This window comes from Hyaena hyaena, unplaced genomic scaffold (assembly GCF_003009895.1).
Source record: "Hyaena hyaena isolate Hyena2069 unplaced genomic scaffold, ASM300989v1 scaffold_24, whole genome shotgun sequence".
Classification (NCBI taxonomy): Eukaryota; Metazoa; Chordata; class Mammalia; order Carnivora; family Hyaenidae; genus Hyaena; species Hyaena hyaena.
The window spans coordinates 1,047,102-1,074,137 of NW_024080656.1; the positions used below are offsets into that span (position 1 = coordinate 1,047,102).

The 27,036-nt window shown below is 39.8% G+C and overlaps 1 protein-coding gene across 1 annotated transcript in view; it reads left to right on the plus strand.

The window, feature by feature from the left end:
* The window catches only part of NWD2 (NACHT and WD repeat domain containing 2), a 181,931-nt gene that overhangs the window by 142,173 nt on the left and 12,722 nt on the right, over nucleotides 1–27,036 (plus strand). Inside the window, exons 4-5 of the mRNA XM_039226959.1 lie at nucleotides 14,884–15,087; nucleotides 23,892–24,036. Coding sequence (XP_039082890.1) covers nucleotides 14,884–15,087; nucleotides 23,892–24,036 — 349 coding nt within the window. The remainder of the gene's footprint in view (nucleotides 1–14,883; nucleotides 15,088–23,891; nucleotides 24,037–27,036) is intronic.

Genomic DNA, 27,036 nt, shown 5'->3' on the forward strand with positions numbered 1-27,036 from the left:
ATGATATGGTAGAAAGATTATAGACTTGCATAGAAAAACATGGGCTCTTCCCCAAAGGCAAGGGAATCAAGAGCAAAAATGAACCATTGGGACCTCATCAAAATATAAAGCTGCAGCACGGCAAGGGAAACATTCAATAAAACTAATAGGCAACTGACAGAATAGGAAAAGATAGTTGCAAATGACATATTAGATAAAGGGCTAATATCCAAAATCTGTAAGGAACTCACCAAACTCCACAACCGAAAAACAAAATAATGCAGTGAAGAAATGGGCAGAAGACATGAACAGACACTTCTAAGAGGACATCCAGATGGCCAACAGACACATGAAATGATGTTCAGCGTCCCTCATCATCAGGGAAATACAAACCAAAACCACACTGAGATACCACCTCACACCAGTCAGAGTGGCTAAAATGAACAAATCAGGAGACTCTAGATGCTGGTGAGGATGTGGAGAAATTGGCACCTTCTTTCACTGTTGGTGGGAATGTAAACTGGTACAGCCCCTCTGGAAAACAGTGTGGAGGTTCCTCCAAAAATAAACCATAGAACTCCCCTATGACCCAGCAATAACACTGCTAGGAATTTACCCAAGGGATATGGGAGTGCTGATGCATAGGAGCACATGTACCCCAATGTTCATAGCAGCACTCTCAACAATAGCCAAAACATGGTAAGAGCCTAAGTGTCCATCAACGGACAAATGGATCAAGAAGATGTGGTTTATCTATACGATGGAATACTACATGGCAATGAGAAAGAATGAAATTTGGCCATGTGTAGCAACATGCATGGAACTCGAGGGTGTTATGCTGAGCAAAATAAGTCAGGTAGAGAAGGACAGATACCAGATGTTTTCACCTATAGGTGGATTAGGAGGAACTTAAGGGAGGACCGTGGGGGGAGGAGAAGGGGAAAAATAGTTGGGGAGAGGGAGGGAGACAAACCATGAGGAACTCCTGAATGCTGAGAACAAACTGAGGGCTGATGGGGGTGGGGGAGAGGGGAAAGGGGGTGATGGGCATGGAGGAGGGCACTTGTTGGGATGAGCACTGGGTGTTATATGGAAACCAACTTGACAATAAACTATTTAAGAAAAAAAAGAAAAAAATCAAAACAACAACAAAAACAAAAGTGGGCTCAGAGCTGAACTCCATCTTTAACCAGCTGTGGGATCTTAGGCAAGTTGCTTGACCTTTCTGATTTTCGAATTTCTCATCTTCAACATGGAATCAAGAATTCAGGATGTTGTTACAAGGATCAGAGGAGTTCATGGCATGTAATCAGTTCGTATTTCTCCCTCTCGTGTGGAAAAAGCTAGTGGCGCTGGATAAATCAGTTACTGTGTAATAGGCACAATCACTGAAATTACTGGAAGAGGAATCCTAGAATGAGTCTAGTAAACTGCCCTGATGTGAGAATTCAAACAAGTTAGCAAGAGGAGAGGAATGGTGGAGGTTCCCTTCAAAAATGGTTACACTGAAAAGCCTATGGATATTTCTCATCCAGGAAGAGTAAAACAAGACATAGGAGTTTGGTCCCAAGGAAACAGACCATCACAGAAGGGAAGGGTGGGTCTAAGTACAGCCCACATCCTGAGACTCGGAAAGGAGAAGAGGGGATGATCAGAGCAAATGGAGCTGTGGACAGCTAAGAACTCAGAACAGCAGGAGCCCAGGCTGTGACCAGAGATAGCAACACTGGAACCTGGCATCTGTGGGGGATGGGAGGAGAGAGGGACACCTGCTGCTTAACACCTGCTTTGACATCAGTCACCAGTACCCTTGGCATAAAGGTCTCCAGGCATCAGCACTAGCATCATTGTCTATGGTGGGTACCGGCTGCAGTAGCAGTGATTAGGCCCCCGCAACCCAGCTGCTGGTTTTGCCCACTGCTTCTGGAGACACTGGAAGGCTTTGCACAGGTAGAAGAGCAGATTAGGAGGACCACTAACCCCCAGGGCAAATCTAGAATCACCTCGAGTCTCCCAGAACTTTTGGAGGAACTCAGAGGATTCTGAGCTCCATGGAGGGTAGAGACAGAGCCGAGTCAGTCCTATTTTGTGGCAATCATTTTGACTCTAGTTTATAACCAGATGCTAGAGCCTAGGAAATATGGATGGCATAAATAATTCCATGTTTAACTCCGTATTTTCCATCAGGAAAGAGGATAATATTCAAATGTGCATTCCTTGTACCAAAAATCATTTAAGTGTATTTGAAAATACTGGGTCAAGAAAAAAAAAAAAGAAGAATACTGGATCAATTTACTACCATCTAAGAGAAGAGATTATTATGCAAGATCTAAGGACTTCAAAATGTAAGACTCCATTTACCAATTGGGCATATACTGAGGGAGACACTTGTAAGTCGCCATAGACCTTTGTGAGCCCAGGCCTTATTTATTAACGGATACCCATTAATAATGCTGCCATTTAGATAGTTACCACTCAAGCCAGCTTTCCTTCTGTCCAGCCCTCAGGCCCCTGGTGCACATGCCAGGCTTCCTTTTCGGCCTCTCTTCTCTATCCCCAGTTCAAAAGAAGAAACTTTGCTTGGAACTGTGGACCAGCGGCATGCATCGGCAATTCAGCTTTTTTGGGAAGGCTTTCAAAGCAGTGCTGAAAAGCCTCACAGGATCTGCACACAGATGGGCAGTTATGAAAGAGCCTTAGACACACTGACCAGGGCTGACCCTTGCAGGGCAGCAGGGAGAGAAGGGAGAGCCCGCTGTGGATGAGGCATTGTGGGATGTATCTGAGCTGGGATAAAGACCCAGCCAGCTGGACAATGGCTGCAAGAACCAGGCTCCACAGGCACTAAAACATGCTGGACTCCATTCATTCATCTTTCTCTGTCTACCTATCTAACTATATTTAGAAGGGGCCTGGGCAAGCGCAAGCAGGGGAGGGGCAGAGAGAGAAGGAGACAGAATCCCAAGCAGGCTCCACTCTGTCAGCACAGAGCCCGACAGGGAGCTTGATCCCATGAACCGAGAGATCATGACCTGAGCCAAGATCAGATGTCAGACAGTTACCCAACTGAGCCACCCAGGCACCCCTTGAATCCCTATTTTTAAGTATAAAGGTAGAAATCCTGTCTGAGTGTGGGACTTTTTATCTGTTAAATATAAATTGATGTCATTTCCATGGACATAATGCCCTCAATAACTGCTAACTTAGTGACAGGATATTTAGCATGGTATTATTTATATTAAAAAACAAGAAGAATCTAAATATTCATCAGTAAGAAAAGCCTATTTTAAAAAAAGTCACTTGAAAATATGACCAGATGATGAGTAGTCATGCTGGGCTGTGGAGGCATAGTTGTTTATTTTATGTATTGTATTTCTCGATTTTTTAAATTCTCAGAATTAGAAAAATAGAAATTCAAGCAGAATTCTGTCCCATACCTTAGGTGCATTAGTGATTTTGATGGGCAATTTTTTTTGTTTCCTTATTTGTATAAACACTGGTATGTTTAATATCTCTTCTAGAGTAAGAGATATAAGCTAAAAATTGTTGACCATCTTAGCAAACAAATCTTTATGCAGAGTAGGATGGATTTGTAAAAGTAGAATCTTCTACTTCCTGCCAGATTAAATTCTCAGCAGGGTTATACCCATTTTTATTGGTTCTCTGTGTCTGAGTGCCCGTTTCCTTCTGCCTCTGCACTATTAGGTATTAGTTTGATTAGCAAAAAGCCTTAATCACATGTGTTTGTATTTATAGTTCTGTGATCATTAGTAAAGCCAGAGCTGAGCACTGTTCTCTCTCATGCCTACTGGCCCTTGCTTTTCTGTCTCTATGAATTAAATGTTCATGTCCTTTATGCATGTTCCCAGTGCTTGAGGAGAGCTCCCCATGCAGGCTTTCAGCAGCATCATTCCCTTCCCTCTGGACATCTGCGACACTGTTCTACTCTCCCTCCTGCTTCTGTGCTCACACTCCAACATGGTGGTCCTCAGCCCTGCTCTCTTTCCACTCTAATTCTCGCTTAAGATACCTAATTCGTACAGACAGCAGACTGCTCTCTTAGAAAGCTCAAAGGAGCAAGGACCATGAGTGCCTAGGTGTCACCAACGGTCTTCGCTTGGGACTTTGACTTCTCAAACTGGGACAGTCGTGAGCAAACCAGAATGATTGGTCAGCCTGCAAGTTAGGTGCCCAATATTTGCTGAATGAATGTGTGATGACTTCCAGGACAACTTTTCCGGCCAGATTACTCTTGGGGCTTACAGATCCTTATTTGTGATTGCTTCATGGACAGCACCACTGAAATAATAGCATCTTACTTCTACTACATCCAGAAAGCTCTCCCCACTCCTTTTTACCCCACCAAAAGCCCTTGGTCTTTTGTATCCACTTTTACAATGAATTACTTCTTTAGCATTTTAGAATTCCAGTAACCCTTACACATTTTTTGGTTCTCAGTTCTGTGAAGCAAGGGTTACGTAAAGGTTACGACCTGTACTTTGAAACTGATGTGAGTTAACCACCAACTCCAGTATGGTTCTGTTTCCTGGTTCTGTTACCCAATCCTCTCACACTTAGGCTTGCTTCCCTTGCTTAGATGTTTCTAAAGAGTAAGAGTTGTGTCCGGTATTTTCTGGGTAATGAAACTTCCTACACACAAAAGCACATTATAATAAGTAAAAGGTAACAGAATTATTACTGATATGTTATTATTAGTAAGAGTTCAGCAGGGAGTTTCAGAATGTGAATAGCCATAGTTAAACCATAAAAGAAAAAAGGTAAAATTATAATTTGATTATCAGCTGAGACTCTCCAATAAACCAGATCGAAGCATTAACTTAGTTAATTCTGCTGCATACTTTATGCAACTGGTAAATCATTTAATCTATGACTTTATCCTCTCAAGACATTTAATGATGAATTGCCAGAAATACCAGATCTTACATTGACAAAATTTACTTCGTTTTGTTCATTAGGCTTGTATTATCTCAGGCTAGCATAACAAAATACCAGGCTCTAGCAAAAATAAGATAAAAACAGAGAGGGAGGCAAACCATAAAAGACTCTTAAATACAGAGAACAAACTGACAATGGCTAGAGAGTGCTGAGTGGGGGGATGGGCTAGTTGGGGGATGGGCATTAAGGAGGACACTTGTTGGGATGAGCCCTGGGTGTTGTATGTAAGTGACGAGTCACTAAACTCCACTCCTAAAACCATTATTACACTATATGTTAACTAACTTGGATTTACATAAAATTTAAAGAGAAAGGAAAAAAAAGGTAGAAAGGTTTTTTCTCACAGTTCTGGAGTTTAGAAGTCCAAGTTCAAGGTGCCAACATGGTCAGATTCTGTTGAAACCGCTTCCTGGCTCAAAGACAGCTTCCTTCTGGCTGTGATCCCATAAGGCAAAGAGAACGCCTGCGTCTCTTCCTCTCTTATAAGGGCACCAGTTCTATTGGACCAAAACTCCACCCTGGTGACCTTATTTAACCTTAATCCCCTCCGTAAGGCCCTACCTGAATCACATGGGGAGTTAGGGCTTCAGGATATGATTTCAGGGGACACAGTTCAGTCCAAAGCAATGCTGGACTGCTTTAGTAGAATAATTGAATCTAAATAACTCAGTTCCTCCAAACATAGTTATGAACACACTGATGACACAAACTGCTCCATTTTTTAGAACTTATTTTACATGAGGGTTGTCAGCTGTCCCTAAAGCTCTGCCTATTTTCTCCATAAAGCTTAACTCTGTGCATCTGTTGCTGGTACTCCGGGTAGCTAATACAGTGGCCCTCACATAGTTTATTTAAGCCTCCCCTGCTTGGGAACAGAGGAGTTTGTCCTTATTGGACTATATATTTTCTTCTTTTAAATTCTTTTAATGTTTATTTATTTTGGGGGGGAGGGGCACAGAGACAGGAAAACAAAAGATCTGAAGCAGACTCTGCACTGACATCAGTAAGTCAATGCGGGACTCAACCTTGCGAACCGTGATATCATGACCTGAGCCGAAGTCGGATGCTTAACTGATTGAACCACCTAGGCACCCCCATATTTTCTTACCATCTTACCACCTGTAAGCGACTAGCTACCCACTCTTTTCCTCCTTGCTATCTTCTGTTTCCCTTTTTTCAATCAAGAGGTATTTTAGTCCCTTCTCTATCTATCCAGCAGCTGGCCGCCTCAGGATTTATTTCTATTACACGTATGTATGTTTGAGTATATTGCGTATGTAGGCTTCTCTATAAACTATGAGTAAAGTAGTGGTGCTGTATATATTGCCAAGTGTGCCAAGCATTCTGTGAAATGTAGTGAAAATGCATTTCACCTGTAGTAGCTGTTTGATTCTCACAATAAACCAGCATGGATGTGCGGCCAAATACTCAAAGCCTAAAGTATTATCTCCATTGACAGATGTGAAAGCTGAGACTCAGAGATATAAGGTCATTCTAAACATTTGCCTTTCCTAATTTCAAAATACTCTTTATTGACATGTGGGTTATTTGTGTGCAAGAGGGTATCTCTTTGCCTGTCATATTTCAGAAACTCATTTTTGTGGTACAGGAAACACAGGCTCACTATGTACAAATGGTGGGAGATGGATGGATCTTTATGCCCATAGACAGATGCCAATAAATGTCTAATCAGAATATACTGTTAATTCCAACATGGGTGTCTGGATAATTGAGCGCTTTGGGTGCTAAACATATCAGCTCACATCCATGCTTGACAGCCCAGTATGCAAGACTGCATCTCTAATGACTAAGAGAAACCCAATTTCCTAAAGATACTACCTTTCTGTCTTTGGGTGCCACAAGATACAACCTTTCCTGCAGATCTTATCCAGACTGCCTTTAGTGTGGACATAATTTAATTCTAACAGATAAGTTAGAAGTCTCACAGTCTGCCCTCAGCAAGCTGGAGACCCGGCACTACTGATGATGTAAGTCCCAGGCAGAGGGTGGAAGACCAATGTCTCAGCTCAGATAGCCAGAGAGAATAATTCTCTCCTCCTCTGCCTTTTTGTTCTATTCAGTCGGCTGATCCAAATGCTAATCCCATCCAGAAACACCCTTAAGGACACAGCCAGAAATGACATTTGGTCAAACACCTGGGCACCTCATGGTCCAGTCAAGTTGACACATAAAATCAATCATCACATTCTCTTTTCTGCATTTACTCTTGCCTCTTATGACATATGAAATGTAATGTTTCAGTAACTTGAGTTACAGTCCACTTCTAAATAAAGTACTTTATATTATGTTTATATTAAAAATGTAAAAGTCAGTTGTAAAGGTGCTTGTTGACTTCAGAAAACATAGAGAAAATAATCTTAAGTGTGGGGAGCAGGTGCTGACCCTTTGGCTTTGTTCAATTGGCCTCACTCTACAACAGAGTTCTCTGAAGGTGGGCCATGAGCTCCTGAGAATACATCACAACCAGGTTTGTCCCTCCACCCAACAATAAATAAGACAACAAGAATACCAACAGCCAGGGCCGTAACATTGAATGTGCTGCAGTCCTTGTGAACAGCGCCCCCTGGGAGTGTGCTGCACACAGTCTGCATGGCCGTGGACGGTGGCCCTGGCTAAGAAGAGCCATCACAGGCAAAGAAGCTGCTGGAAGGCACTGTTAGGAGGGGGCATAACACAGTAACCTGATGAAGTAGAAAGAATGAAGCTATTGAATTAAAAGGCCCATATTCGAGTGCCGGTACTTGAAGGTCTTCTCAGAGGGGTAGTCTTGGGCAAGCCGGGGGAGGTCTGTGAGACAGGGTATATGAATGTGGGTTTTACTTTAATAAATAAAAGAGAATCTTACAGAAGGAAGGAATAGTCCCACCTGCCTTACGTTAGTGATTGGGTGAGGCAGACCAGGGCATTTATGGAGTATTGCTTCAGCCTGCGATTGCACCCATTGGTGGGGGGAGATCTCTCCTTTCCCGTCCAGCAGCCCCCTGGAGTTTTGGCTCATAAATAGCAGCCCAGAGCAGTTGTCCACCTGCCTACAAAGCGTCTCATCCATAACAGCAAAAGGCTGCCCTCGTGTCTTTCCTGGCATCCCACAACAGAGTAAAAGATACACTGTGCTCACCAATGCCTTTAACAATATTTCAACCCTTCTGTTCTTTTCACCACAATATCAGACCCCAAAAATTCTCAGTTGCAAGCCCAGGGAGAACCAAGTACACCTGAAGAGTAGAGGGGGGTGTGGGGCAGGAATAGGTGTTTGCCCAATAGAAAAGAAACATCAATTAAAAGGAGAGAAAACATTCTCTCTCAGCCTCTAAAAGCAATGGATGAGATGTACCTATATCAGCATATAAAGAAAGGGAGATACAAAAAGTAGAGTCCTTTTACATTCAAGTTCCTGGTTGCAAAGAACTGAAAAATTCAGAAAATATTCCTTTTTTCAATTGAGATGAAATTCACAGAACATAAAATTAACCATTTTAATGTGAGCTATTCAGGGGCTCCTGGGTGGCTCAGTCAGTTAAACACCCAGCTTTGGCTCAGGTCATTGTTCGAACCCCACGTCGGGCTCTGTGCTGACAGCTAGCTCAGAACCTGGAACCTGTTTCAGATTCTGTGCCTCCCTCTCTCTCTGACCCTCCCCTGCTCACGCTGTGTGTGTCTCTCTCTCAGAAATAAATAAAACATTAAAAAAATTTAATGTGAGCAATTCAGTGGCATTTAGTACATTTACAGTGTTGTGCAACCAACACCTGTATCTAGCTCTAATGCATCTGTCTTAAAGTACTTCTTATGCTAGAATTTTACATGCCAAAACTACAGTGAAAATAGTAGATTTTCTTGGGTTGTTCGGACATTTGAACTTAACTCCCAGATTATATTTGACAATTCAGTTGGATTGCTTCTACTTGCCTAATTAACATATCTTTGGTGTTGAAGAATGGGCAATTTAAATGTATTCACATTTGATTAGGGGATGGGAGAGGTGATTATGGTGATTCTACAGACTGGAGAAATTCCACAGATTTATGTTCATATGTATATTGGTAGAGTGTTAAGCAATTCAATAAAAGGTTAAACATTTTTTCAGACACATGCATTTCTTCCATACAGGGCCACACAGGTAGATTCATCTATGGTGTAGTTAAAAAAAAAAAAAAAAAGGACCTCAATGCAAAAGAAAATGTAGTCCCTTCAACTTGCCACCAAATTTCTCCCCCACACTGGCAAAGTTGATTTAACTAAGCAAAAAATGAGCTTTTGAGCATTGGGGCCAGAAGAATGTGGATGGGCTGTTTCTCCTCAGTGGTGGAAGTGAATATTCTATTGTTAGTGGACTCTTGCCCATAGTTTCTGAAGTCATTCATGGATGCTGCCCGTGGCTACAGAGCTAAGGCATCATCAATTTAGGAAACCAAGATGAACTCCATCTTGCCACCTTGAATCTGACCGCTAGCCTCCTAAGTATGGTCCTGTATCTCTCCCCCAACTCTGAGCCATCAACCATATGAACCAGACTTAGCAACCAAGTTAACTGGCTGTCTAAATTGATTGTGTCCAGCCCTGGTAGATATAGGCATGCTTTGTGAGTTACCTTGAAACTATAGCCACATAGAACCCCATAAAGTCTTCCTGAAAAATGTGGTGGCAAAATTCTCTTTTGGTATTCCTCTTCTTGCTATTTCTCAAATAGCAAGATAAGACTAAGACAGAATCCTGTGTTGGACTCCTGAAAAGTAACTGCTTCATGATTTATGAGCATTCCACCTAAAGGAAGAATCAATAGAAAGAAAAGACTTGGGAAGAACAATCCAATAAGAAACTCTAAGCCTGTAGCACATTATTACTTTTCTGAAGTTCTATATTACCACTTTATATATAGTAGGTGCTCGATATACATTTGCTATTTGAATTGGATGAGGATATTTTTTCTTCTTTAATATCTCTCCTCTAAAAAACATTTTGCCTTACTACATTGATCCAATAATTGTAGGATTTGGTGCCAGCTGTTCCACTCAAATAATTATTTTTGAACTGCCTTTGATTTTTATAATGAGCTGCTGTGTTCCCATCCTGCCCCTTCAGTGCTTGCTAACCATTACTCATATGCATTGCCCATAGAAGCGGTTCTGAAATTCTAGATTCATTTGTAATCTCCTTTTAAAATGCATATTCCTAGGCCGCCAACCAGAGTGTTCTTCAGGCCTGAGAAGTGATAGTGAAATGTACATTTTAAGAAGCACCCAGAGTGATCCAGGTGCAGGGAATCCATGGCACACATTTTAGAAACTGATCCATAGATGTGACCTTGCCCTAGGCTCTGGAACCAGCCTCAGAAAGATAAAGAGGCAGGAGTTAGTTCACTGCTAATTCAGTGATGATGGTCCTGTGCTAGGGCACCATCTTGTTTTGCTAAGTCACTATTTGGTCCTCTTTCCTGCTCCATAACCCTGGCTCTTGATAGCTGGGTCAATGATATTCCTGGACTTCATTGGCCACTAGATGGAGAAGTATCAATCACTAAACCCCATATTTAATTTTCTGGCTGTCCACCAGATCCTCCACCCAAGACCAGACTCCACTGAATGCCTTTTCGGATTCCTCCAGCGACTACTGCTTAGAAGTCTGCTTGTTCCCTACTTTGCCTGCACAGGTTTTCTAGATAGTTCATCTCAGCCCTAAAACCTCACTCCTCATGACAAACAGCCCTGCCTAAAGATGCCGACTGTCCTTATCCAGACTAGCCAACAGGAACAGAGTCCCCAGGCTGGTTAGCCTTAAAAATGTCATCTCCCTCTGTATCTGTGGCAGAATGAGAAGTCATACCTGCTCATTTATCCAGGTTTAACATAAGAGATTTTGGAAGAGGAACACTAAAAGTGAGAATAAAATGATGGGTGCCAGAGGGGAGGGAGGTATGGGGGTAGAGGAAGTGGGTGAAGGGGACTGAGAGGTACAAGCTAGCAGGTATACAATAAATAAGATATGGGGATGCAATGTACAGCATCGGGAATACAGTCAATAATATTCTAACAACTTTGTATGGTGACAGATGGTAACCAGACTTCTTGTGGTGACCGTTTTGCAATGTATACAAATATTGAATCACTGTGCTGTACAGCTGAAGCTAATGCAGCATTGTATGTCAGTGATTCCTTAACAAAATAGAAAGTGAGAAACAACTCAAAATAACATTATTTTTGTTGCATACAGCCTGTTGTCAAGAATAGCCCCAAACAAATGCAGATTAAAATAAAAGTATTCCCATTTGGCCTTCAAGCTGATACAGTGAGTAGGAGTTAGAACACCCTTATGTCAAAAGAACCCTGTGTAGACCCTTGTTTACCATGCTGAAATAAGAGAGACCAAAGTGGTGGCGTCCCTCCATTCCAGGCCCTTCCAAAGGAGCTTTATGGAGCCAAGGAGGACAAGCCGGTTGTATCTTCCTCCTGCCTAGCCTTTGAGGCTGGTACTGAGGAAACTTGGGCTTGAAAAGGTGAGTTCAGTTAGCCACAATCAGCTTGAGTAAGCCAATTAGATGAGATACATTATGTCCCAAGGAGATAGGGCATGGCCCAACCAGGAATGTGTTTAGACAGGACTTATTAAAAGACAAATGGCTAAAATGAAGGTTGTAGACAAGATGGTACCTTCCCAAATTATTACTCCACCTGTTGAGAGCTGAAATATTACCTTGTAACACAAGAAGAAGCTTTGGCTTCTAAGAAGAGAACAAAGTCTAAAGATTTCTTTCTCTGTCTTGGTTCTTTCATTTATTCAATAAGTAGGATTTAAAAAATATATATGTTTTTTTAAAAATATTTTTATTTATTTCTAGGAGAGAGAGAGAGCATGAGCAGGGGAGGGTCAGAGAGAGAGGGAGATACAGACTCTGAAATAGGCTCCAGGCTCCGAGCTGGCAGTCAGCACAGAGCCTGACGTGGGGCTCGAACCCACAAACCGCGAGATCACAACCTAAGCGAAAGTCGGATGCTTAACCGACTAAGCCACCCAGGCACCCCAAAAATATATATGTTTTTCATGTGATAGGAAACAACAGCTCAGGCCCCAACCCTTATGGGGCTTACCATCTTATAACAGAGTTTAGGTTATGAATTTAGTTGGGACACAGCTTTACCAGGACTTTAATTCTCTCTCTTGCCTGTATGAGTTGAAAAAACGCTGTGGATATTGCAGTAATAAGCAGTAGAGGTAGTAAGAAGTGCACCAAGGAAGCCAAACCATAATTCACATTCCAATGGGTAAATAAGGCTTGAAGTTCAGGGTGAAGGAACTAGTCAACAGGAGGAAAGAATGAAGGTGCCCACGGATTAAAGAGAAATCTTTCCATGGATTCTATAAAGCAGGCAAACTTGTCTTGGATGGCATAGATTTGTCTTAGAGTTCCATTATGTTTCTTCCTTGTTTCTACTAGGTAAGACTTTGAAGAGTAATTGGAATACCAGATACTACAGAAGCTGATTTTATGAGCTTAAGCCAGTGGTCCATGCACCTGGAGGGCTTGCTAAAACAGATTGCTAAGCCCTACACACACAGTTTCTGACTAGTAGGTCTGGGATGGGACATGAGACTCTGCAGACTTAATAAGGCCCGAGGTGTTGCGTATGCTACTGGTCTGAGGACCACACTGTGAGAACCAGCAGCTTAAGCCGACATTTAGAAGAGCTTGAAAGTGTTGTCCCACAAAGCAGAACAGACAACATCACTAGGTCTAAAAACTTTTAATACCTATTGTTTTTCTCACTACAAAATAATACTGTGTACACAAATTTTTAATAAAAAGCAACAAGTTCAGGGGCATCTGGCTGGCTCATTCAGTGGAGCGTGTGACTCTTGATCTTGAGGTTGTGAGTTTGAGCCCTGTGTTGGGTGTAGAGATCACTACAAAATATAAATAAACTTAAAAAAAAAAAAAAAACCCAAGAAGTTCACAAAACAATCTAAGTAAATTTAAAGCCACCCAAAGATAATCACTGATAATACTGCTGTGCATTCTTATAAAACCTTTCTTATATATATGTATGTGTGTGTGTTTGTGTGTGTAGATATATATATATAGAGAGAGAGAGATACATAATCTGCTTTCATATGTATGTAACATATATAAAACATTAGAATCATCTTATACGTACTGTTTTGTAACTTATCTTTTCACTTAATAGTATATTATAAACATCTTCTACAATTCAGCAATTGCACTAGTAAGTATTTACCCAAAGGATACAAAAGTACTAATTCGAAGGGATACATGCACCCCAATGTTTCTAGCAGCATTATAAAAAACAGCCAAGTTATAGAAGAGCCCAAGTGTCCGTCGACTGATGAATGGATAAAGAATATGTGGTACATATATGCAATAGAATATTACTCAGCCATAAAAAAAAAATTGAAATCTTGCCATTTACAATGATGTGGATGGAGCTAGAAAGTATGCTACGGGAAATAAGTCAGTCAGAGAAGGACAAAGACCATATGATTCCACTTAGAAGTGGAACTGAAGAAACAAAATAGATGAACATAGGGGAAGAAAGGAAAAAGGGAGGCAAATCTGAAAACAGACTCTTAACTGTAGAGAATGAACTGGGAGTTACTGGAGAGAAGGTGGGGGGGATGGGTTAAATGGGTGATGGGCATTAAGGAGGGCTCTTGTGATAAGCACTGAGTGTTATGTAAGTGGCAAATCACTAAATTCTACACATGAAACTAATATTACCCTGTATGTTAACTAACTGGAATTTAAACAAAAACTTGAAAAAGAAAAAATAATCTTTCTACACCAATACAGTTCTAGAATATAATTTGCTGCATCCTCTGAATAGAGGTACTGTAGTCTATTTAAATGTTCCCACTGGCAGGACACTTAGGTTGCTATGCCAATTCTTTCCTGTTGAAACAGTATCAGCATAAATATTCTAGTAAGTATTTATATGCACATCCTTAATTATTTTCTAAAGACAATTTCCCAGAAGAAACATTGCCAAGTTGAAAATTATATAGATTTTTAAGGCTTTTAATGCATTCTGCCAGAATACCCTTCAATGAAATATTGTATCAGTTTACACCCTCCATCAAGGCTCTGTGGGTATCTTCTCACACCTTTTTTTTTTAATGTTTATTATTTATTTTTGAGAGAGAGAGACAGAGTACAACCAGGGAAGGGCAGAGAGAAAGAGAGATACAGAATCCGAAGCAGGCTGCAGGCTCTGAGCTGTCAGCACAGATTTTGACGGGGGGCTCGAACTGATGGACTGTAAGATCATGACCTGAGCTGAACTCAGATGCTTAACTGACTGAGCCACCCGTGTGCCCCTCTTATCCACCTTCACATAACACTGAGCATGTTTCTCTTGGCCAATTTAATAATGAGAAAATTATACCCTGTTTACATTTTGAGTTGTTTTTAGTTACAGTGGTGTCCACAGTAGCAATGCATTCAGTAGCTTGCATTTGTAGCTGCATTAATCTGGGGCTAGAATCATCTACTGTTGACTCTTCACAAGGCAATTCTTTTGCTTGAGTTTACATGTTTGATATTTCATAGACTGCAGCATGTCATTTTTCTTTGTCATGAACAAACAAAAAATGTCAGAATGGAACAATTTTTGTTGTATTGTGTAAACTTTGGGAAAATAAATTTGCTACAAAATTCTGTATGTTGAATTTGCCTGATAGGATACGCAATCTCAATTCTCAGTATATGAATTTATTATGATTATGGTACAAACAATCTAATTTTACTTATTGAATAATCCATGGGAAAAAAGTATCTGCTGTGATTAAAACAGAAAACTGATGGAACAATGTATCTGGTTTTCTATTTATTATTTATCGAGTAGCTACAGGAAGTGAATATGACAAAATGAATTTTCTTGGTGATACACTAACCTGAACTTTTTTGTGGATACACAGGGACTGTTAGGAGAAAAATATGGGAACATCCGCATCCCCGGAGAAGTTGAAGCCTCAGAGTTTGAGATGATCTTGGATGCTGCCGTAGAGGCGAAGCTGGAGACGAAGCTTCTGGAAGAGTGGTACTGTCGTGATGAAAACTCGGTGCCGGCTGCTTATTACCTCAGACCTAAGTCGGAAATGCTGCAAAGCAATAAAAATGCAGTGAGTTATCTTTCTCTTCATAGTATGTACGTGTCCATTACTCTCAACTGTTTATCATCTGGGGACGCTTCTCTCCACAGAAAAGGCACAGAAAGTAGACAGAAAATTATTCTGCCCTGGACCCTACATTTCTTTGGATCAACACAATCCAAAGCTAAGAAACTCTCTAATTTTTTAAGTTTATTTTATTTTGAGAGAGAGAGACAAAGAGAGAGAGAGAGAGAAAGAGAGAGAGAGAGAATCCCAAGCATGCTCCACACTGTCAGTGCAGAGCCTGACACAGAGATTGAACCCACGAACCGTTAGATTATCATAACCTGACTGGAAACCAAGAGTCAGATGCTTAATGGACTGAGCTACCCAGGCACCCTGAAACTTTCCAATTTTTGACTTACCTTTCTTTTTTGGCCTCTCAGACTTTCCTCCTGGGGTTCTGTCCTTCTTCCTCAAGTATACCTTTGGAAGTTCCATTAATGGAGGTCTATTAGTGATAAACTCTGTTTATCTGAAAATATTTTTATTTTTCCCATTTTGCCGTAATGTCCCTGTTACTCTGAATGGTATGTGTTATACATCCTCTATTTGTGAATTTATGTATTCTATCTTCTTTGGAAAATATCTAGCTCTGGATAAGTTATCATCTTATCAAATAATGTTTTTCCTCTATTTCCTCTGTTCTTTCCTTTTTGCTCTATAATTGGATTTACACTGGACCATCTCAGCCTATCCTCCGTGTCTCTTGATTCTCTTTCATATTGTCAATTCCCTTAGCTTTCCATGCTGCTTTCCAGTAGATTATTTTAGGTCTTTTCTCATTCAGTAAGTTTTTTTCTTCAGTTGTGTCCACTCTGTTCATGCATAAATTTTTAAAGTTCAACAGTTATATTTTTGATTTGTGAAAGTTTTTTTTAGGGGGGGGTCTTTTTAAAGTCTGCCTAGCTATTATAGTCTCTCACTGGTTAATTCAGTATTTGTCCTTCAACATTTCATGCATAACTTATATTCTTATATATCGTGTAGAATCTTCAAGTGAGGTTGATTCATGACATTAATTCATGATGCAAACAGTATCATTGTCTCCTCTCCAACTTGGCTCCTAAATGTATCTACTATGTGTTCCCTGAAACAGAATAAGGGAGGAAGAGAAAATGGGTGAGTCTTCTCCCTATTAAGGATTAAAGACAGATTGAAAAAAAGGAATAGTGGTGCCTAGCTGTCTCAGTCAGTAGAGCATGCAGCTAGCTCTTAATCTCAGCGTCAGGAGTTCAAGCCCCACATTAGATATGGGGTCCACTTAATTAAAAAACATTGTTTTTAAATTTGAAGAAGGCATAGATATCCATCCCTCTTCCAAAGAGAACATCCTTGATATATTCAGTGCTCAGGCATCTCTGAGAGAACGACAGCCCTGGCTTAGTGACAGTTCTTCATCTAAGAACCGTATGTATTTGTCATTCTGATATTTAACATAAAGCACTTTCTCCATGAAATATGAAATCATGTCAGAATCCTTGATTTTTCTTCTTCCTCCTCCATGCATTATTCAAAGTAATTATCTGCAAGATTCTTGCCTCTATGGATAGGAGTATTAGGGCATATCCATTCCTCAGTTTAATATATATGCCAGGAGGAAATGGAGTTGCTGGTAAATGGAGATATCAAAACACATAATACCTCAAAAAACTAGGTTTACATAGTGGTTTGGAAGCACTTGCTCAAAAGTTACTATTTAATTGCCTTTGGGAGCTTCTTTGTCATTTGATTCCAAGATCCTCTAGGGAAATTTAAGTTATTCTCTAACTCCCACCTGGTATTTCTGCATAAATTATTGTTAATTAATGAATGTATGAATACGATCATCACCAAGACTCTATAAATGTTACTTGTTTGGTAGCCAGTCCTCCCATTTGATTTCTTAGAGAATCATAAAAACAAATGAAGAAGAAACAACTAAGGACAAAAGGAAACATATGAGCACCTCTCTTTTATTTAGTTTTTTTTTTATTTTTTTAGGTGTGAATATTTTTTTAATTTGGAATTATATCTTTTTTTTTTTTTACAAATAGTTTATTGTCAAGTTGGTTTCCATATAACACCCAGTGCTCATCCCCACAAGTGCCCTCCTCCATGCCCACCTTCCCCCTCCCCCCACACCCATCAGTCCTCAGTTTGTTCTCGGCATTCAAGAGTCTCTCATGGTTTGCCTCTCTCCCTTTCCCCCACCATTTCCCCCCTTCTTCTCCCCCATGGTCCTCTGTTAAGTTCCTCCTAATCCTCCTATACGTGCAAACATATGATATTTGTCCTTCTCTGCTTGACTTATTTCGCTAAGCATTAACACCCTCAAGTTCCATCCATGTAGCTACACATGGCCAGATTTCATTGTTTCTCATTGCCATGTAGTATTCCATCATATAGATAAACCACATCTTCTTGATCCATTCGTCTGTTGATGGACACTTAGGCTCTTTCCATGTTTTAGCTAATGTTGAGAGTGCTGCTATGAACATTGGGGTACATGTGCTCCTATGCCTCAGCATTTCTGTATCCCTTGGGTAAATTCCTAGCAGTGCTATTGCTGGGTCATAGGGGAGTTCTATTGTTAATTTCCTGAGGAACCTCCATACTGTTTCCCAGAGGGGCTGCACCAGTTTACATTCCCACCAACAGTGTAGGAGGGTGCCCGTTTCTCCACATCCTTGCCAGCATCTAGAGTCTTCTGATTTGCTCGTTTAATACTCTGACTGGCATGGAGCACCTCTCTTTTAACTTTCTGCTCTCTTTAGAGGATATTGAAGAGATCATTTTTTAAATAAAATTTGTATCAAAACCTAAGAGAGAGCCTTGCTACCTAACCTGCTAGCAGCGCACCATGCCCATGAGCTCTCCTGAGGACTAGCCCACTAGCCTTGGCCTTGAGCTCAGGGAAATTTTTGTTAAAACTATGTGCACACCCTGCTTCTCTTTGGCCCACAGCAGCCAACAGGCCATACCCAGCCATGGGCCCTCAGCCACCATCTAGCACCAGACCCAGCCATGCCTAACCATCATCCCACACCCCACCCAGCCTCCCAACCCTGGCCACTCTGTGGCACAGCCCTGGCTGCCTGAGCAATTCAAGGATCTGACATAAGTCCAGGGGCCCAGCACAAGCTGTGTTAACACTGATGCCCCGTCCCAAGATCCCTAGCAGGCACACCCCCTCAGAGCTGGCCTATCTGGTTCCCACTATCACTACAGAGAGCAAGCACAGCCCACAACAGGCAGTGGGTCAGTACAGATGATTGCACCGAAAGAAAAAGTGACTCAGACACAACAGCAGGGCACCAGCAGCACACATAGGATACTCCTCTGAAGTGCCAGGTTCTGGTGAACAGGGGACATTGTGCTGCAGGGCACTCCAGGACCTCTTCTTGTAGTCACTACTTTCAAGAGTAGAAGACACAGCTGACTTTCTTAACACAGAGAAGCAGACACAAAGACACAGAGGCAGATAAAGAAGGAGAAGACAGAGAAATGTATCGCAAGTGAAAGAACAGGACAAGGCCACAGCAGGAAATCTACGTGAAACAGATATAAGTAATGTGACTAATAGAGAATTTAAAGCAGTGATCATAAGGATACTTACTGGTCTTGAGAGAAGAGTGGAGGCCACGAGTGAAACCTGTAACACAGAGATAAGGAATAACACAGCAGAGATAAAGGGCTCAATAAACAAAATGAGAAGCACACCTGATGGAATGAACAGCAGGCTGGAAGAAACAGAGGACTTCATAACCACTAACCCAGTTCTGTGAGAAACAGTAAAGGGGACTCATTGAGTGGGAAGGAAAGACTAATAGTGACAGTATTAAGGTAGGAAACACAAGAGCGGTAAAAGTGAATATTTCTGTAAAAAATCAGTCAAGGAACTCCCCAAAAAGGATATAAAATAAGTAACATATACTTAAAACATGGGGAAGAGAGGAGAAAAGAATGGGTTCAAACTTAAAGGACCATCAGCTTAATATAGACTGCTATATGCAGAAGAGGTTATATACAAACCTAATGGTAACCACAAATCAAAAATCACTAATAAATATGCAAGGAATAAAGAGAAAGGGATCCATATATATTACTAAAGAAAATCAACAAAACATAATAGAAAGACAAGAAAGGATCAGAGAAAATCTTCAGAAACAACCTCAAAACAAGTAATAAAATAGCAGTGAAAACATACTACCAATAATTACTTTGAATGTAAATCAAATAAATGATCCAATCAAAAGACATAGGGTGATAGAATGGATAAAAAGATAAGACACATCTGTATGCTGCCTACAAGCAATTCATTTTAGACCTAAATCACCTGCATACTGAAAGTGAGGGAATGGAGAAATGCTTATCATGCAACAAATGTCAAAAGAAAGCTAGAGTAATAACATTTATATTGGACAAAATAGACTTCAAAACAAAGACTCTAACAAGAGACAAAGGTCACTATGTAATAATGAAGAGGACAATCCAATAAGAAAATATAACAACTGTAAATACTTATGCACCCCACATAAAAGCACCCAAATACACAAAACAGTTAATAACAAACATAAAGGAACTAATAAATAATAATACAATAATAGTAGGGGGCTTTAATAACCCATTTACATCAATGTACAGATCATCTAAACAGAAAATCAACAAGGAAACAATAGCTTTGAATGAGACACTGGAACAGATAGATTTAACAGATATATTCAGAACATCCCATTCTAAAATGGCAGAATACATGTTTTCAAGTGCACATGGAACATTCTCCACTATAGATCATACATTAGCCCACAAAACAAACTCAAAAAGTACAACAAGGTGAAAGTCATACCATGCAACTTTTCTGACCACAATGCTATAAAACTAGAAGTCAACCACAAGAAAAAATCTGTAAAGACCACAAATACATGGAGGTTAAATAACATGGTACTAAATAATGAATGGTTCAGTCAAGAAATCAAAGAGGAAATTTAAAAAATACATGGAGACAAATGAAAATGAAAACATAATGATCCAAAACCTTTGTGATGCAGTACAGTCCTAAGAGGGAAATTTATAGCAATACAGGCATACCTAAGAAGCAAGAAAAATCTCAAATAAACAACCTAACCTTATACCTAGAGGAGCTAGAAAAAGAACAACAAATAAAACTTAAAACCAGCAGAAGGAAGGAATAATAAAGATTAGAGCAGAAATAAATGATATAAAAACCAAAATAAATACACACACACACACACACACACACACACACACACACTAGGACATATCAATGAGACCAGGAGCTGGTTCTTTGAAAAAAAATCAATAAAATTGATAAACCTGTAGCCAAACTTATCAAGGAAATAAGAGAAAGGACTCAAATAAATAAAATCACAAATGAGAGAGAAATAACAACTAACACTACAGAAATACAATAAGAGAATATTATGAAAAACTACATGCCAACAAATTAGACAAGCTAAAAGAAATGGATACATTCCTAGAAACATATAAACTATGAAAACTGAAACAAGAACTAGAAAATTTGAAAAGACTGATAATCAGAAATTAAGTCAATAATCAAAAATCTCCCAATGAACAAAAATCCAATCCAGAAGGCTTCACAGGGAATTTCTACCAAATGTATAGAGAAGAGTCAATATCTATTCTCAAACTATTCCAAAAAATAGAAATGGAAGGAAAACTTCCACACTTATTCTATGAGGCCAGCATTATCCTGATACCAAAACTAGCTAAAGTCACCATTAAACAAGAAAACAAAAAGCCAATATCTCTGATGAATAAAGATGTAAAAATCCTCAACAAGATATTAGCAAACTGAATTCAACAATACGTTAAAAAAATAATTCACCACATTCAAGTGGGGTTTATTCCTGTGTTGCAAGAGTGGTTCAATATTCACGAATCAATCAGTGTGATACATCACATTAACAAGAGAAAGGATAAGAATGATGTGATCATTTCAATAAACACAGATAAAGCATTTGACAAAGTACAACATCCATTCATGATAACAAAGTAAGTTTAGTTGGAAAATACCTCAGCATAATAAAGGCCATATATGAAAAACCCACATCCTCGGTGTGGTACAAACTGAGATCCTTTCCCCTAAGATCAGGAACAAGACAAGATATCCACTACTACTACTCTTATTCTACATAGTACTTGGAGTCCTAGCCATAGCAATCAGACAACAAAAAGAAACAAAAGGCATCCAAGTCAGTAAGGAAGAAGTAAAACCTTCAGTATTTGCAGATGACATGATACTATATATAGAAAACTTGAAAGGCTCCACCAAAACCTTGCTAGAACTGATACACAAATTCAGTAAAGCTACAGAATATAAAATCAATGTAAAAAAAATCTGTTGTGTTTCTATATACCATTAGTGAGACAACAGAAAGAGATATTAAGAAAACAATCCTATTTAAAGCTGCACCAAAAATAATAAGATACCTAATAATAAATCTAACCAAAGAGATGAAAGACCTGTACTCTGAAAACTATAAATCACTGATGAAAGAAATTGAAGATAACACAAAGAAATAGAAAGACATTCCATACTCATGGGTTGGAAGAACAAATATTGTTAAAATGTCTATGCTACCCAAAGTAATCTGCACATTTAATGCAATCCCTATCAAAATAGCAACAGCATTTTTCACAAAACTAGAACAAACAATTCTAAAATTTGTATGGAATCACAAAAGACCCCAAATTGCCAAAGCAAGCTTGAAAAAGAAAAGCAAAGCTGGAGGCGTCACAATTCTGGACTTCAAGTTATATTACGAAGCTGTAGTGATCAAAACAATATGGGGAGCGCCTGGGTGGCTTAGTCGGTTAAGCGTCCGACTTTCTCTTGGGTCATGATCTCACGGTTCGTGGGTTCAGGCCCCGCGTACGGCTCTGTGCTGACTGCCAGCTCAGAGCCTGGAGCCTGTTTCAGTCAGTGACTCCCTCTCTCTCTGACCCTCCTCTGCTCGCGCTCTCTCTTTCTCTAGTAATAAATAAAACATTAAAAAAAAAAAAAACAATATGGTACTAGCACAAAAACAGACCCATAGATCCATTAAACAGAATATAAACCCCAGATATAAACTTACAACTATATGGTTAATTAATCTTCAACAAAGCAGGCAAGAATATCCAGTGGGAAAAGGACAGTCTCTTCAACAAATTATGTTTGGAAAAATGGACAGCAACATGCGAAATAATGAAACTGGGACACATTTTTGTACCATACACAAAAATAAATTCAAAACAGTTTAAAGAACTAACTGTGAGACCTGAAACCATAAAAATCCTGTAACAGAGCACAGACAGTAATGTCCCTGACATTGGCTGTAGGAACTTTTCTAGATAGGTCCCCTGGGGCAAGGTAAACAAAAGGAAAAATAAACTATTGGGACTCTATCAAAATAAAAAGCTTCTACACAGGGAAGGAAACAAGGAACAAAACTAAAATGTGACCTACTGAGTGGGGGAAGATATTTGCAAATAATTTATCCAATAAAGGGCTGGTATCCAAAGTATATAAAGAACTTATAAAACTCAACCCCAAAGAAACAAGTAATCCAGTTAAGAAATGGGCAGAAGACCTGAAAAGACATTTTTTCAAACAGACACATGAAAAGATGCTCAACATCACGGATTATCAGGGAAATGCAAATAAAAACCACAATGAGATATCATCTCACACCTGTTAGTGTTAATGGTTAAAATCACCAACAAAAGAAACAGCAGGTGTTGTTTACAAGAGAAAAGGGAACCTTTTTACACTGTTGGCGGGAATGCAAACTGGTCCAGCCACTGTGGAAGACAGTATGGAGGTTCCTCAAAAAGTTAAAAATAGACTACTCTACTATCCAGCAATCTCATTACTAGGTGTTTACCCAAAGAATACAAAAACATGAATTCAGAGGGGTACATGCACCCCTATGTTTACTGAAGCATTATTTACAATAGCCAAACTATGGAAGTAGCCCAAGAGTCCATTGATTGACGAATGGATAAAGAAGCTGTGTGTGTGTGTGTGTGTGTGTGTGTGTGTGTGTGTGTGTATACGTACACTAGAATATTACTCAGCCATAAAAAAGAATGAAATCTTGCCTCTAGTAACAACATGGCTGGAGCTAAAGAGTGTAATGCTAAGTAAAGACAGAGAAAGACAAAACAACATACGATTTTACTCATTTGTGGAATTTAGAAAGCAAAGGGAGCTTTGGGCAATGAGCAAAGGGAAAAAGGGAGGGAGGTGAAAATATGAGGAGGGAGGGGGAGAGAGAGAGAGACAGAGAGAGAGAAACCAAGAAACAGACTCTTAACTATAGAGAACAAACTGATGGTTACCAGAAGGGAGGTGGGTGGGGGGAATGGGGTAAATAGATGATGGGGATTAAGGAGGGCACTTGTGACAAGCACCGGGTAATGTATGGAAGTATTGAATCACTCGATTGTACATGTGAAACTCATATAACACTGTGTTAACTAACTGTAATTAAAATAAAAATGTAAAAGAAAAAAAAGGAAATACATGCTATAATAGGCCCAACAAACAAATTCTGTGTAATTTGTGCAAATTCACACATAACATGTGTGGGTTTGGATGAATTAAACTTTCAGGGTTTGGATGAATTAAACAAGATATGGCCCATTAAGCACCTATCATAATATTGGCTCATAGTAGGCCTTCAAATTATAGTGCTTTTCTTGTGCTTAAATATTGATTTTTCTTTTGATGATTGTAAGGCTAATATCTCACTTTTACACTTCCATAGATGCAGCCTTCTGCCAAAGCCAACAATGAGAAGACCTGGCAAGAGATATCAGATGAGATCAAGAAGATATTTAAGGCTGCTGTAAAACTGTTACATGAAAAAGGGAAAATGAAATATGGCCAAGCTAAGAGATACCTGTTCTCAGGTAATTTTCACACATCTTTAGTAAACTAAGGAAGAGATAAGTAAGAGATGTGTTCACTGCTTTCCTTTTATGGGTCTGCAAACCTAATTTCATTTACTGCCTGCCAAAATTTAATTTTTTTAAATGTTTCCTTCTCCTGGAGAGGCAAGTATTCTTTTCTTTTAACCCACAGATAAGCCTTTACTTAATTTGATGACTTCTCCAGAAAATGCGATTTTACAAGAAGTCAGAGGAGGCTGCATATAATAGAGCAGACTCTGCCAGTGTTTTCAGTTTATTCATTCATTCTGTTCATTGATTCATTCACTCACTCAGCAAACATTTATTGAGTGCCTGCTATGTGCCAGGCACTGAGGATACAGCAGTGAATAAGAAGGCTAGTCTGTCTCTCCTGGAACTTATTGTTTCATGAGGGAGAATAAATGATAGGCAAGTTATCAAATAAATGAACAGGATCATTTTGGAAAGGATACACGGTATGAATAAACAAGACAGGAACAGGGGGCTGATGAATGATGTGGGTGGGGGTCCAGATGTTGATAGAGTGGGTAGTAAGGAAAGGACTTGGAGCTGAATGACGGGATCCAGAGCCAGCTATGCTCTAAGAGAATTCCAGGCAGGGGGATTACCAGATTCAGATTCTCCCTGAGGAGGAATGTGCTTAGTAAATTCCAGGAGCAGGAAGAAGGTAAAGGTAGCCAGGCCCGGGGAGGCACACATGAAGCATAATAAGAACCTTATGTTTTATTCTAGGGAAGCCAGGAGGCTTTTAGAGGTTGAGATAAAGAAGGCAGTGGCAGGGTCTCATTTGACCTTAAAATACAGATCTACTGAGCAGAGACTCATCTGTCAGTCTTTCTCAGCCATGGGGAGGAGGCTTTATTTTTAAAGGATGTGTGGGAAACCACAGATCTGAAGGAATATGTCAATCGTAGTTTCCAGGGGACACACACAACTGGGTAAAAGTGATCAGGTGGATATAACATAAATTTTTAAAATTGACAGTGAGGAGTTATTGAGGTAAAAGCAATGGCAGTTGCATTTTCAGATTGGTTTTGTGAATGACGTGATAAAGCATCTATGAAAACTGAAAGGCACTTGATCCCATTCTCTCTGTGTACATGTATTTCAAGCTTAGGGAAATTATAAATATGTTTGACAAATTTATTCTCTAGAAGTATGAAAAATTAGGTCTTATTTTAGGTCCCCCTGAAACTATTTAAATTGGCCAGAATCAGTACTGTCTTTAGAATATACAGATTGGCAGATATCCTTGTGCCCCTGGGATCTTTTTGATCCAATTTTGAAGGTACAAGTTCTTCATGTTTAACAAGAACAAAACCTGGTCCTAAAAATGTGCTGTAGGGGCGCTTGGGTGGCTCAGTCGGTTAAGCGTCCAACTTCAGCTCAGGTCATGATCGCACGGTTTGTGGGTTCAAGCCCCGTATCGGGCTGTGTGCTGACAGCTAGCTCAGAGCCTGGAGCCTGTTTCAGATTCTGTGTCTCCCTCTCTCTCTGACCCTCCCCTGCTCATGCTGTGTGTGTGTGTCTCTCTCTCTCTCTCAAAAATAAATAAAATATTAAAAACAAAAGTGCTGTAATAGAAAATGCCAACAACAAAAGCTTTCCTATTTGTGATGTAAGAGATGCCAGTTTGGGGAAGGCTTCCTCTTATTTAGAATCATACAGTTCAAGTATTTCATCAGCCAAAACAGTCTCCTAATTTTCTCTAAAGAATTCTTTCCATGTGTCCAACCATATGAAGATTAATAACCTCATCTTCATACTATGTAGGACAAACTACTCCTTGTGGACTGTTTTCTGCTTGGGGTACATCTCTTAACAGTATGCATGCTTATAACAGTTTTATTTATTTTACATTTCAAACTCATTTTAAGACCATGTCTACACAAAAATGGCTGGGGAAGTGCCAGTTCTTTGAAAGGGATCTAGTAGATTACTTTAATGTTTTCAGAAATGTTGGAATATGAATACTTTGTAGAGTCTGGGAAGGTGAACTCTTTATATCTGAATGTAATTTTTCACACACCCACCCTCTCCTTCATAAAACAACAGGAGAGGAAGAGAAATAAACTAAAACCCAACACAGTGTCCAACTATGAACATTAAAAATCTGGGTGGTCTCAGGGGCAGATCTGGGGATTTATGTCTCGTGAATGACAGTTGCCAGGGCTGGAACTCTCCTAATGTTACCTTCATCGAGTGATGTTAACCTTTAGGATATTTAGAAAAATGCAAAGATAGAAAACAGATGCGGTGTTCTGGTAAGAATTTTCTGGGGACATTTATAATATTGATAATATAATATATTGAATCAATTTATTGATTCAAATAAATATCAGAAATTATTAATAAAAGTTCCCCCAAATCATGAGGATGCACTTGGTTTCTAGGAATATATCTATAGAGTTGTCTTTGTCTCATGTGACTCATTTATTCAGGCATATATAGTAAGTCTATACCATCAACCAGGCATTCTTTTGTACAGCCTCCTTTTTCCCCCTGAGCCAAGCTCAGATGGGTCCTATCAGCTGCGTTTTTCTCTCTCTCTGCTTACAATCCCTTTATAATCAACCTCCTGATTGATGCATTCTTTCCATAGAAATGATAACAATGTCAGGTTACAGTCCTTTGTTTTTGGGGCCTCAGAGGTCACAGTGCATTTCTCTGGTTATCCTCTGTTAACCATGCTACAGGTTAACAACCCCTTCCTCCTCATACACAGAAGGTAGCACCTGGTTAACCCAGGGTGCCCCTAGCGTATTACACAGATGGCTGGGAAAGAGAAGAAAGAGCCAAAGGGTGCTTTCTGCAGACTTCTTGCAGCTTCCCTCATCTACATGACAACACGTTCTTACCGTCATAAAAAAGAAGAGTAGCTATAGATTGTATAAGCTTCTTTAACTGACTCATTAACCAACTTGCTTAATCAAAACCCTACTGTAAAATGTACTGATGACCACAGCACAGCTCAATCCA